The 14828-nt window shown below is 35.7% G+C and overlaps 1 protein-coding gene across 3 annotated transcripts in view; it reads right to left on the bottom strand.

The window, feature by feature from the left end:
- Positions 1-2787: 2787 nt before the first annotated feature.
- Positions 2788-14828, bottom strand: part of Wwp1 (WW domain containing E3 ubiquitin protein ligase 1) — an 82493-nt gene continuing 70452 nt past the window's right edge. For all 3 annotated transcript variants that reach the window (XM_075966903.1, XM_075966904.1, XM_075966905.1), the window contains exons 23-25: positions 11746-11842; positions 10905-10977; positions 2788-4356 (exon numbers count right to left, since the gene is read on the bottom strand). In XM_075966903.1, coding sequence (XP_075823018.1) covers positions 4257-4356; positions 10905-10977; positions 11746-11842 — 270 coding nt within the window. In that variant the 3' untranslated portion in view covers positions 2788-4256. The remainder of the gene's footprint in view (positions 4357-10904; positions 10978-11745; positions 11843-14828) is intronic.

Genomic DNA, 14828 nt, shown 5'->3' with positions numbered 1-14828 from the left:
ATCAGTTCTTCTAACATTCCTAACACATCCTACAACTAATATGCTATGAATCTGCCACTTCAGGAATCTTGAGGAAATGCAATCTTCTAGAATATGACCTTTTGAGATTGTGTCTTTTCACTTAGTCAGATCCTCTTAGAACAACTAAGTTCAATCAGTAGTTTTTCCTTTTAGTGTTAATATTTTTTCCATCTGTTGAAGGTATTTAGTGTTTTCTAATTTGTGGCTATGAAAACTAAAATTGTTTTACATTCATGTTTATTGTGGTATTGTTTACAAACAAGTTATGGAATCAGTGTAGACACCTATCAAGTGGACAAAGAAAATGTATATATTAACAAACCAGTTTTATTCAGCCATAAAGAGTGAAATTACCTCATTTGCAGCCAAAACGATGGAACTGAAGATGATCTCGTTAAACCAATAGAAACTCAGGTGGATACTGCATGTAGATCCAAATTAAACAAACAAACCAAAAAACAACATCAAAGTAGAAGGCAGATTACCTGGAAAGAGGAAGGATGTAATGGCTGGCTGGACATGTCAGTGCACATATGAAAATGTCACAATGAAACCTGTTATTTTGTAAAGTGAATATACACTAATAAAAACTTTAAAGCCGTTATGACCTATGATTTTATGTATACATATTATCATGGGATAAATGACCAGGTGGATACGAGATTCTGTGTATTTTCGAAATTGCTGTTTTCCCAGGAGCTATTCATAAGGTCACCTTGGTTCTTGATGTGTACCCAAAGGTGAGACCACTACTCAGAGAATGCACCCTTTAATGCCATTATTTCTCCTTCCTGTAGAACTTCCATCTGACTATTTCTGTGTGCATTCTAGACCTCACTTTGTTTAAAAAGGTTAATATCCCTATGCACATATAGTTTGTACTATTCTATATGCCAAATATACTACAGACACAGGCAATGGGTGATTTCCTCTCCTTAAAAGTGTCTCCTCCCTTTGAGGATTGTATAAAACCTGAATTTGAATTTGTTTATAGGGGAGCCTAGGCCTCTAAGCACACCAGGGGAAAGCTGGGGGTCTGTTTGGTTATTTGGTTGTCCCCTTTTCTCTCATATTTGGCAGCAAACCTGTTTTCACTTCTTGATGACAAAATATTCCCAGTGTGGACCATCAACAGGCAATGGATGCTACAAAATAGTTTTTCAATTTGTCTCATCTTAGAAAGGCATAATGAAGGCCTGGTGGTGGTGGCGCACGCCTTTAATCCCAGCACTCGGGAGGCAGAGGCAGGCGGATCTCTGTGAGTTCGAGGCCAGCCTGGTCTATAAGAGCTAGTTCCAGGACAGGAACCAAAAAGCTAAGGAGAAACCCTGTCTCAAAAAAATCCCAAAAAGCCGGGCGGTGGTGGCGCACGCCTTTAATCCCAGCACTGGAGGCAGAGGCAGGCGGATCTCTGTGAGTTCAAGACCAGCCTGGTCTACAGAGCTAGTTCCAGGACAGGCTCCAAAGCCACAGAGAAACTCTGTCTCGAAAAACAACAAAACAAAACAAAAAGGCATAATGAAAACAAAACAAGTTAATCACAAGGACCAAGAGGATGTTCGCAAGAAAGACATAGAATTAGTACTTTAAAGGAAGTACTATCATCATTTTAATTGCATTTCCTTGGTTGAATTTTGGAGCATATAGAATTTAGGAATTAGCACTTTTAGATTTATTTCAAATTCCCAGTTGACTTTAAACTTGATGATTTCTATCAATAGATTAAGAAGTAGGGTATGTTACAGGAGAACTTTTATTTCACGTTTCAACAAATGATCTATTTGGTTTCTCCAGTGTTTACTAGATCATGTTAATGTTTAATTAAATGTTAAGATTCATAAGCCTACAATAAACTATATTTGTTTGGCATCAGTTTACTCAGAATACTGCAGTGCAGGAAACATGACTAGCTGCAGGGCACGGTTAGGCCTTGTTTCAAAAAATGAACATGTAGTAATAATGTAGCAAGAGCATCTATGTGGTTCTCCAAGAACCAGAGTCTCCTAAAGTGACAGCTCAGTGCACGCAAAAATTATAAGAGTTTTCAGATTCAAGGAAACTCAGTTCTCCCTAGTATATACATCAGGAGCTTTCTCAGTTCAGAAGCAGCTTGCTAATTAGGATCTTTTTTTAACCCCAAACAAAAGCAATGTTGTCCAGCAATGGAGTAGATATGTAACACCTTATTTAGTTTTTAGGAGAAGTAGTATGTGGGTAGTTGAAGTCAGCTGGATGAAACAGTTACATTTTCATTTCCAATTGCCTAGGAAGTACAGAAAAATAAAGACAACACAAAATTTCTCTCAAGACAGATGACTGGGTTGACGGGTAAACCTGCTTTAAGCCTATGACCCATTCCCTAGATCAATGTACTGGTGATGTTAGGAACTGTCACTATTATAAAGTATTATTAATAGTATTATTAATAATCTGTCTTTGAGTCTCTTTCATCTCTCAATTTCTCATGACTGTGTAGGGGGTCCAATTCAGAGCAGGATGGGAAGGAGGGAAGGTAAGAGGTGAACCACATCTCTAATCTTTCATGTTCACTACGAAAAGACAAATCTGTATGTCTTAACAATAGAACTGGATATGAAAGATAGAAGAGCCTGATGAGGTCTGCAAACTAGGAAACTGGCTTGGTCTTGTGGGTCATTACCAGTATGAGGGTAACTTAACAAAAAGGACCAGTTCCCTGAACACCATCTTGAACCACATCTGCAAAATGAATAGTCTCAAATACCTCCACTGAAAGAAAGCCAATACTTTCAGTCATAGCAAGTTTATTATTTTACAGAATAATTTATGCAGTACTTTTGAAGACTGGTCATCCTCTACTATATAACTTGCCATATATTAGAATTAAAAAATTCTTTAAGCTTGAAAATAACCAGATTTTCTGTAGTTTATTCAACTAAGTGAATTACTGCTTTTATTTTTTTCTTTTTGAATTTTGAATAAAACTGAAGAACATAATCTAAATATGTAGAAAAATAAAATCTTGGCAAAACTAAACTAGTGAGTAGAAGTTGTAATTCTAAGTGAATTTCATAGTTACAAAATTTTAAGTTAATGAACTTTGCAGTGCATAGTGAAAGGATAAAAATGGAAAATTTTTATATTAATCAGGAAGCCCAGTTGCTAAAAGTAGCAATATAATTCACATTAGATTTTAACTTTTTTTTTATACACCATGAATGCCCTTATAATGAAAATCAGTGTTATTTGGAGAAAACTTGAACTATATAAAATTGGGGGTGGGGAGCACAAAGGATTTTTTAAAGTACCTACTAAATTTAGAAACAATTTTTATGAATTTTAAAGGAAAGGGGATATTTAAACAGTAATAGTTCTCAGTATGAGTGTTTAAATACGCAACTTTTTGATCCATTCAATTACACCTCTAATTTCTTTAAACTAAACCTTGAGCACAAAAGCATCAAAGTTCAGTAACCTTTATATATTCCTAAGTAATAACTATCAATTTATTATTAATTAAATTTGAAGCACATTACAAGTTAAGTACAGAAATGCCTCATTCTCTGAAATTCCACAAATATCCGGCATCCTTAAGTAACATGTAAATGGACCTCTGCTGCTTGGCAATCAATTCTAGCTGCTCTTAGACACTACTGAATCTATTACATGACTTCTGTGTTTACTGATATAATGATGGATTTTTTTATCTGTTCATTTCGAACTCAGTACATTGAAGTATAGTCTTCAAAAAAGCCAGCAGCATTTTAAAATACACTTAAAGTAAGAGTTGGCCTAGTCCTAAATACCTTCTTGAACAGTCATGCAAGTAAACACAATCGGATATCACCTTGGAAGAAGAACATGGAACATTTGCACTTTTCCCCTGGATAACAGAAACATAGCAAAGCAAATTCAGAGCTTTATGAATGAACGGTTGCCATGTTTAATACACCCGGCGCTCTATAAAACTAGAGCCACTGTCATATGCTTATATAGATATATACTTCTTAATAAATTCTCTTGCTTGCTTCAAAATTTAAGGATGATCTTTTTCCTGGTCAGTCATTTCAAGGGAACAATAAATAAAGTAGAAAATGATGAAATGTTTTGCATATTTCTGTGGAAGAATGGAAAACATACTTTGAAAGATTCAGAAAATTAACTGTACAGAATGAACAGCTTATATACACTATCTGTGCAATTTTTCTCAGCTGGGGTATTTAATGCAAGAGCTCCTCCAAGACAAGAAGCCACATTCATTCTTGTCCAAATCCCTCTGTCTCTTCTATTGCAAAAAGAAGTTTTTCCTTTAGTTGTTCATAACTCTTATATGGTGGTAGATCCAAGCGATTAAAACTGAACAAAAACAAAAACAAAATCAGACGTTTTCAATAAAATAAACTGAAGAGATTTCTAATACAGTATTCTTTAACAACACATTGAAACCTGAATATTACGTATATAAAAATTTTGCCAAAGGTATCCTAACAGTTCAATATAATAATCAGCGTGTCAACACATCTAAATTTCATAGAAGAATCTATTCAACTTTAAGACATAAAATATCTATATATTTGCCAAAGAATAATGGAATTATAAATAATATCAACATGTGTAAAGACTGGATTAAAAAATGGGTTTTCTTTTGCTATTTCTGTGTCATAGGTCATAAGGCTCCATAACTTTTCTTAGGTTAAGAATTAATTTCACCCAATTATTCATTCATTAATTATTTATTTTCTGAGAAATTTTGTGTGCAAGATGTTGCAACAGCTCATAATATAGTGTTGAATTCTAAGTCCCTTCTATTATTGGAAGCTATGTTCTGAATAGAGACAGTCAATAAACAGATACATATATTTGTCTTTTTAAGTAATCTCACCATATTAGATTGTAATCTACAAACTGACCATTTTCCAATCCTTCCAAGATCAATTCTTTTCTGAAACTAAATGATGAAAGAAAAACACTAAAAATAAAAAAGAATAATATTCAATTTCTAAAATATGGTTCTGCCTAATTTCATTAGACTCAAGTTTCCAAGGATTTTGGTAGCTTTGTGAAACACCCAGGAAAGGGTCAAAACTTTTCAGTTCTTTTTTTTTTTGTAGACACTTTCCATCTATTCTTGCTCCCACCCATGCAAGTTAGGAAAGCTGATAATTAAGAATCTTTGGGAGAAGGCAGTCAATTTCAACAGTTATGAAAACCATCATAACATACTAGTTCCTTCATATAAAAAAACATAAATATATCGATGGTAGCAATATATACTTTATATTGATTGTTTTTCATTTTAAACTATACTCCAAGAAAGGAAAACTCTTAATGGTAATTGAGGTTAGGAAATAAACAACAACAAAAACCTTATATGTTATAGTCCTACACCAAAATAGTCTTTCACACACCCTTGAAAAATTTTGTCATTCTACTAAATTCCTTTTTTCCTCTTGGTCATTTCTGTTGTCACTTCACTCTTGTGTATACGTCTCTGACTCATCTGGACCATTAAGAATTTGTTCCAAAAGAGGACCCTAAGAGAGACATACATGGATCTAATCTACATGGAAAGTAGAAAAAGACAAGATCTCCTGAGTAAATTGGGAGCATGGGGATCATGGGAGAGGGTAGAAGGGGAGGGGAGGGGAGAAGAAGGGAGGGAAGTGGAGAAAAATAGAAAGCTCAATAAAAACAGTTTTTAAAAAAAGAATTTGTTTCTCTGTTCACTTTGTGTCCACTTATTTTCTTCACTCCCTTAGTTGATTTATATCATGACACACTAGGTTACACCACTCTTGGGAACCTTTTGCTGCTAAAGCTGCAGAAGATGTAGAATGAGAGATGGAAGACTAGTATTAACTTATTTATCATCTTTGGGGGGGGCGTAATACATGTTTTTCTCTACAGTTATTTCTTTTATCTCTCCTTGGCCTAGAATACCCTTCATGTGAAAGTCTTATCTGTTCACCAACAATCATCCTAAATACTAAAACTTCAAAAAAGTTTACCTATAGAATCTTACATAGCTCTTTATTTCAATTTTAGCATTTATATCATGACTGACTGTTTTCCTCCATAAGCACAGAGTCATCTCTGAACTACTAGTAAATACTTAATTTAGGGACAGTTAAGCTGAATAACAGATGACAATGGATTATTTGAAAATACCCAAAGAGATGTTTCAATAAATTAACCATTATGTTTGTGTTGCTTCATAAAGGGCAGAGATATATTAACAAAGTACGCTCATTTTTTATTGAATGTTTAGTATATAAATAGCAAAGTCCTGGTTTTAGGTCTGGCTTAGAGTCTGATGTACTCAAAATAGATAAAATCAAATTTGCTACTTCTTCTCTGTAAAAAGGGCAGAGACCTGCAGCCCGTGTGTTTTCCATGTAACCTGAAAAAGCTGTATGATTATTATTTATTGACTCTATACCTAGGGAACTTTAAAGTTGCTACCTTACTATGAAGATCATAGTAGCAGTAATGCCTGTCTTACTGACAGTGATTAAGGCTAACTACATTACTGATGAGATTACAGTTTACTTTAATCATTATTGTTAGAAACCAAAATCTTTCTGATCACCTGTTTGTTTTTTAATCCAAATGTTCATCAAAATACTCATTTGTATTTTCCCTTGTTTGAACTAAATCCCAACCCCATCTCAGACTTCTTTGGGTCTGGCCTGAGCTTCACATGGTTTTCAGTCTCGTATAGTCTTAACTCTTCATCTCTTGCTATAACTGAAATCCAACTAGGTAGAAAAAATGTCATTTCCTCTGCTAATCCATAAAAGCTTTCCTTTTCTGGTGTACACACTGTTCACCTATGTGACATTTCTAAATTTCTTATTACATGCTCTTGGTTTCACAGGTCATATGGATGAAAAACAATGTCATGGCCTCCCACTTCCTTGCCCTCCTCACTCTTGAGTGATCTGTTGCTCTATTTTTGTTTTTGAGTTACTGACCTCAGGGTCTTATCTTTAATATTGTCAACACCAATGAAGAACATTTCTTTATATTGTTTTCTGATCATGTCTTTCAAGTTTATTTCAATGAAAACGCAAGCCTGTTTGGCCAATACTCTTCACCATATGAAAATTATACCAACAGAATATAAACAACCTTAAGTAGATTAAAAACAGTAGTCAATGTTGCCCAACTTAAAAGTTTAAATGGACTCACTAATAAGTTTCACCAGCCTTTTAAAGAAAACTAACACTAGCACACCTCAAAACATTCCATGAAATAGAAAGGGAAGAAATTTACCACATCCATTTTATGAGACAAGTATTTCCCTAGTACGCAAAGTGGAAGAAAGAAAGGAAGGAAGGAAGGAAGGAAGGAAGGAAGGAAGGAAGGAAGGAAGGAAGGAAGGAAGGAAGGAAGGAAGGAAGGAAGGAAGGAAAGAATTATAAGCCATTATCCCTGATGAACACTGATGTAACCGTTTTAAAGAAAATACTGGTGAACCTCATTCAAATTCAAGAACACAGTAAAAAGATCATGAGGCTAGAGAGAAAGCTCAACAGAAAAGAGCACTGTTTGGTCTTCCAGAGGACCCAGGTTCATGTCCTAGCACCCACAGTGGCTCACAACCACCTGTGTAACTCAACTTTCCAGGGAATCCAAGGCTTTCTGACCTCCACTGGCACAGACATGGAGTACAAAGATGCATATAGGCAAAAACACTCATGCACATAAAATGGAAAGAAAAATATTTATTCATCATGACTGAGTTCCATTTCAGGAATTCAAGAATGGTACAAAATATGCAAAAATACCTCATAGTATTACACAAAGATCAGAAATCACCTAATCATGACAACAGATGTAGAAAATGGGGATGACAGAAGAACATCCCCTCAAGATAAAAGTCCTGAAAAACCTAATTGAACCAAAAGGGCATATATGACACCTATAATCAACATTGTGGTGAATGGGAAAATTAAAAAGAAAAAAATCCCTAAACCAGGAAGAGAAAGAATGTCTATTTTCTCTACTCCTATTTTATATAGTTCTTTTAGTCTTGACTAGAGCAAATAACAGATGGAAACAAACAGGAAAGGAAGAAGTCAAAGTACCTTTATTTGCACAGTATAATTTTATATGTCAGAGACTATAAACTCCATCAGCTTTTTAGAACTAAGAATCACTTTGAAAGTAGCAGGACACAAAATTGACATATAAAAATCAGTAACTTTCTTATAACCCAATAATGAACTTGGCAAGAATGAACTTAAGAAAGCAGTCCCCATTCATTTAAAACAAAACAGAAACTCACCAATGAATAGAGCTATCCATAAAAGTGAAAGACCTCTCATTGAAATTATTAAGTACACTTACAGTAGAAGCAGAAGAAGATACCAAAAGGGGGAAAGACCACTTACACCCATAGATTGATAAAATTAATATGACTATATTACTAAAATAAATCTACAGATCCAATGCAATCTTCGTTAACATTCCAATGGCATTCTACACAGAAACAGAAAACTAAGTCTTAAAATTCATATGAAAACATATTTATGCCAACTCTCAGTATGTACCTAAAGGACTCTTAACATGCTACAACTGATTTTTACACTCTATGTTTCAAAGATTCCAAAGAGCAAAGCAATACCGAGCAAAGAGAACGATACTGGAGAGATTATCCAATTTCAAATTATACTAAAAAGCCTAAGAAACAAAACAGATAGATCAACACAATAAAATGTCGCAGAAACAGCTAAAGCCATTTGACTTGGCAGATTCCAAGAATATACACTAGAAAAACATACAAACAAACAGTGCTGGAAAATGGATATACAAGTGATATAAATAAATATAAATAAAACTAGATCCATATTTCCCATTTTCCTACCATCAACTTAAGATGCATCAAATATCAAAATGTAAAACTTGAAACAGCTAGAAGGAAACATAGGAAAAATAGCCCAATATAGAGGATTCTCTAAAAAGGAGTCCTATATCAGGAAATGAAACCAAGAAGTAATAAACTGGTTTGCATGAAATTATAAAACTTCATCACCATAAAAGAAACAAATGAGTGCACAGACAGCCTAGAGAGCAGGGCAGGAATCTGTCAGCTAAACATTTGACAAAGGACTACTGACTGACATGAGGACTAAGAACTAATTAAACTAAATTCCAAAAGCCAAACAAACCAATCAAATAGACTAATGAAATGAACATACAATTCTCAAAACAAAGAAATCATCAATAAATAAAAAAGAAATGCTCATTGTCCTTAGCTATCACGGAAATACAAATCACAACTACTTTGAGAGTCTACGTCCTTCCAGTGATAGCACAAAGACAGAACCCTATGTACTGCTAGTGAAAACGTAGGTAGTCTACCTGCTATGGGAATCAGTATAGAGAGTTCTCTAAAACTAGAACTCCACACGATGACATCCCTAGGTATGTATGTAAAGAACTCTAAATCAACATGCCATAGTGATTCTTATCGTCTATGTTACAGAATATTCACAAAGTCATGTTATCAGTCTAAAGGTCTCAAAACAGATGAATGGACAAAGAAAATGGGGTACATATAAACATATATACTAAAAGTTTTATTCTGCCACAATGAATGTAGTTATGTCATCTTCAAGAAAATATCCAAATGGATAATCATATTAAGCAAAGTTAAAACTTAAAAAGGAAAATTTCACATGTTCTCTTCCATTTATGTATCCTATATTATAATACCTGTCTATGGGACACAATAGTAGAAGAAAGACTATAGGAGAAATGAATGGCAATAATGGGGGAGGGGACAAAGGAGGGAAAGAGGTTGAACTTGGTCGAATATATATTTACATGAAGATGTCTGAACCAAACCCATTAGTATATATAATGAATATGTCAGTAAACTTTAGTATTAATGTTAGAAAAGGCATATATTCAAACATGAAGATTTAATAAACACTAAACATAATGTTTAGTGCTTCATAAAGCTCTGGATATATTTATTTTGACAAGTACATGTTGTTGAAGTGTATCAAAGAACAGCTTGGAATTTTATTTTTCTGAGGCACTACCAAGTTATAGCACATTTTTACATGTTTCTGCACATGTAAAAATACCAAGGCAACATAAAGCCAAATAATGGCTTAGGATGAAAATAACTTTGAACTCCTGAAAGAACCACATACCATTTGTGGTGGACAATGTAACATTTCCCTGCATTCTCTTTCATCCACTTCTTCTGTTATACTTTTACTAGATGATTGCTCTTCAATCTCATTATTTGTTATTTACAATTCTTTAAGCCTTTAAATTTCCTTATAAGGAAGTCCAAATTACAATAATAATATGGGCTGGCTAAATCATGTATTTCAAATTATGTTCGTATTTTCTGACTCACTAAGTTCCAGTTAGGTCAGTTAATTATGTTCATGTTTTCTGACTATGCTCTAGTCACCGCAGTCAAATTTCAGTTCTTGCTTCAGGGGTTTTGGGCTCTTCAGCACTTATTCCAAGAATATTCTATTTTTCCCCATAGCATGCTTTCAGGAAACTTAAATATTACCCTGTCCAAAGAATCTGGCTCTCTATCCATGTCATACAACACACACTTCAATTGTTACAGCACTCTTTTCTCCTCTTACCTATTTAATTTCTCTGTCCTACAAAGACTTCATAAAAATTCCAAGAGTAATTCCATCCTACTTGCTATATAATGGGTATTCTAAAATATTCATTAAACCAATGGACACATTCTAAAGTATTTCTGTTAAAGCTACACACTCATTCTAGAGCACTTAGTTACAGAACACTATAAGATTCTGTTCACAAAGTATAATGAAAAAGTAGCTAAAATGGCTCTTACCTGCAAACAAACAAATAAACAAAAAGGCCCTCACCTTCCTGTTTAGGATTCTTGAACTTACCATGTATGACTTCTTGGTAACCAGGTGTCTTTGCCAACTTTTTCAATACAAAACTTTTGAGGCCCATTACTTCCTAAAGCAGGAACATAGGATAAAATAAGAGTTTATGTGGTTGGTTCTTTAAAACTAACAGAAACATGTCATACTGTTACATGAATGATACAGAGGAAACTGAAAATTTTAAAACATAGTCAGCTTCTGTGAGAAGCTTTTTCATGCTGCAGAGATATTGAAGAAAAAATTATAAGCGTGAAGAGAAAGGTAACTTTTTATATAATCTGGCTTCCCTAGCAATTACCCTATGGAGTAAAGCAGAAGCTATCTCTTTTTTGATGACACTTTCATTTTATCTCACTGTGGTGATTTGAATGAGAATGGCCCCCACAGGCTCAAAGATTCGAATATTTGACCACTAAGGGGTGGCACTATTGAGAAGGATTAGGAAGTGTGGCCTTTTTGGAGGAAGTGCATCACTGGGCATGGGCTTTAAGGTTTCAAAAGTCCATAGTAGGCCCAGTGTCTTTCTCTTCCTGCTGCCTGTGGATCTGAATGTAGAAAGCTCAGGTATTCCTTCAGCACCATGTCGGCCTACATGCTGCCATGCCTCCTGCCACGACAACGGACTAAACTGAAACTGTACACAAGTCCCAATTAAATGCTTTCTTCTGTAAGAGCTGCCATGGTCAAGGCGTATCTTCAGGGCATAACAGTGACTAAGGCAATAATGCCTTCAGTACCAATGACTGCCTTTTTTCTGCTGTAGAAACCTTACATATAACCCAGAAAAACCTTCATTATCACAAAACTAACTTCAGAGAAACTGCAGTGAATCTGCATTTACCCATGAGCTCAGCAAATCCTCCTAGAGGTAATCGGCAGGTTCCAGTAACAAACTGCAAGAGTCGCATTCTTACTTCATTGTCAGTCTCTTTCACAAACTGTATAACAAAATCAGATGTACTTTAATATAAAATAAGGGTCAACGTCCCACCAATAATGAACAGTAAACAGGTGAAAATGTTTTTTTTAAAAAAAAAAAAAACTAACACTGATACTGGTTCAAGCAATAAGGCAATAAAAAAAGAGTGTTTGTAGTACCACATAGGTGCATTGTGGTCACTTCAGCTAACCAGCACTACTACAGCTATCATATAAACGGGAAATAAACAAGAGGCTTAGAAACCTTAAGTCACTTGCCTACAGTAACATCTCTAAGAGGTACACTTGTCTCTTACTAAGAGCTGGTGTTAAGTACTGTACCATGTGTGTCTCATTTACATAGACACCAATCTATGAGACAACTGTAATCATCAGCAATCTCACCGTACATGCAAGAAAGGAAAGGCTTGTAGAGTTTTAAGTAATTTGTCTCTTCAAACTGCTAAAATGGAGAACATTTGAACTCTGGTCTCACTGAGGCCTAAACCACTGTTAAGCTTTATCAACTGCTCACTTTTAAGCTACAAAAACAAATTAACACTTCCCATTTCTTTTTGCTGTGGTATTTTCTGCTATTAAGCATTTTTCAAACTTTTATGTCCTTCATTAGTACCTGAAAAACTAAAGATGTCTTCAAAATTAAAAAGTTTGCTGACAAGTTCTTTTGAAACAGGAATGTGGATGGCAAATATAGTAAAATAATGAATGGGTTGGTTTGAATATAACAAAAGTCAGTCATAGAAGAGGGCAGTTTGAGAACAAAAGGGCTTCTTTCAAATAGGGAATAATCATGGGGTGGCTAATTTTCATTATGAACTTGACTGGATTAATTAAAAGCCTTAATTGAGGCATAAGCATTGGGAATATCTCTGAGGTGTTCCAGAGAGAATTAACTGAAGGAAGAAGACTCTCCCCTGAAAGTGAGAGGCACCATGATGTGGGCTACATCCCAGGCTGAATCACAGAAAACCGGAGTAGGCCATCTCTACTTCCGGATGTGCATAGCTATGACAAGCTCCCAAGGTCACTGTTGTAGCTGCTCTTAACCTCATGTTGTGATGACTGGTACTCTTAGAACTGTAAGGCAAAATAACGTTTTGTAATTCTCAAGTAGTTCTTGTCAAGAATTTGTTCACCGCAACGAGAAAATCGCTAATGTAATAGCTTAGTTAAACATAAGATGCTTTGCTAATCTGGATCAAAAACTTTGCATAGAATTGTGGGGATGTGACAGTAAGCTCTAACCTGATGGTTTTCTGCCTGTCCAGAAATGAACTGCTTCATTAGAGTGCTCAGACCTGAGTAATAATTTACACGGGTCCCCTGTGATAACTAAAGCGATTTAATATGGAGCCAGGCATCCCTGAAGGGCTGTTGACCTTTTTCTCTGTGACACCTGGGTGATCCTAGTGGCCTGCAGGTGTGATAAGAATAGAATAATGGGCTGTGAGGCATTAACAGCTGTCTTTGCTTCTGTAAAACCTGCTTTTGCTATGGGAAAGGGGATGAAATGGTGTTTTTATTACTATATAGAAGGGAAAATAAGAAACAACTGGGGAAGTAAAAATTTTTTCTGCCCAGCTATGGATTCCATGGATGGTTGTAATGCATACCTTTGTGATGTTTGCCTTAAAACTACACCTTAACCCCCCTTCTGCATGGCATACTGTTTGGTTCTAAGGCTGCCATCCTGCTAGCAATAATAATAAACTCATTTAATCTAAATTATAATTGAGTCTAAGTCTCTGGTTTCTCCTAGTGGATTCAAATGCCACACCATCAAGATATAGGAAACACATTTTATTACCAGTTCTAACATAAACCTCACCATTTTACCTAAATCAAACAGTTCAGAAATGCAAATACTCATTGGGCTTCTGTGACCCTAAGTTCCTAAACTATTTAGACACACATGTGCTGTGGGAGTCTCATATATCAATCTGTTGATTTCATTGGCTAAGCAATAAAGAAGCTGCTTGGCTCTCATTGGTTAGGAGATAGGTGGGAGGAATAAACAGAACAAAACGCTGGGAGGAAGAGGAAGTGAGGTCAGACTCCGCAGCTCTGCTCTCCAGAGCAGATGCAGGAGAGACACCATGCTACCTGCTCCAGGGAAGACACACGCTATGAAGCTCCGACCCAGGATGGACTTAGGCTAGAATCTTCCCGGTAAGCGCACCTAGGGGCGCTACACAGATGATTAGAAATGGGCCAAAGCAGTGTTTAAAAGAATACAGTATCTGTGTAATTATTTCGGGGCATAGGCTAGCCGAGCCAGGCGGCTGGGGTTTTGGGGACCCAGCCCCGCCGCTCCATATTACTACAAATGGCGCCCAACGTTAATATTAGGCTAGCCGAGCCAGGCGGCTTGGGGTGTTGGGGACGCAACCCTGCCGCTGCCCATATTACTACACACATGTCCAAATGGAAAGTCTTTAAAGTGTAAGGAGATAGGAAAGGGTGCGAAGGGGAACACCTGTACACACTGCCTGATATGCAGTTCTGTATTTTAGATTGAAAGCAGACTTACTCCTGTGTGAATAGGAACAACAGACTAGTTTTTAAAAATGTTTTCTCAGCTTGGTCTCCAACTACTGACTTCTCTTCCTAATCTCTTCCCCTCCCTTCCTATCTTCCAGAGATGGTATATTCATATCCTATAGCATATACATACAAAAAGTAAATGTTATAGTTCATTCAATCCTCTCCTAGTAGACATCTTAGTTCTGTTAGCATACAAACTATTATTGCATTAAGCACTTTGGTGTATGTCATTTTGTACATGCTGATGAATGTGTAAAACAGGTTCCCAGAAGGGTCTACATGTTAAATTATTATGCAATGAACTAATGGGAATAATTCTTATAAAAGATGTACCATTTGGAAAATCTCCCCATAATATAAAACCCAGCTTTTTCACCCGAGTGTGAAATTATCAGAAGTGCAAACATTAAGTTGGTTAGATGAGCTGTAGTTAGTGAAATA

The sequence above is a fragment of the Microtus pennsylvanicus genome, chromosome 3 (assembly GCF_037038515.1).
Source record: "Microtus pennsylvanicus isolate mMicPen1 chromosome 3, mMicPen1.hap1, whole genome shotgun sequence".
Classification (NCBI taxonomy): domain Eukaryota; kingdom Metazoa; phylum Chordata; class Mammalia; order Rodentia; family Cricetidae; genus Microtus; species Microtus pennsylvanicus.
The sequence above is the reverse complement of the archived record's forward strand: the minus strand, read 5'-3'. Positions and strand labels throughout refer to the sequence as shown.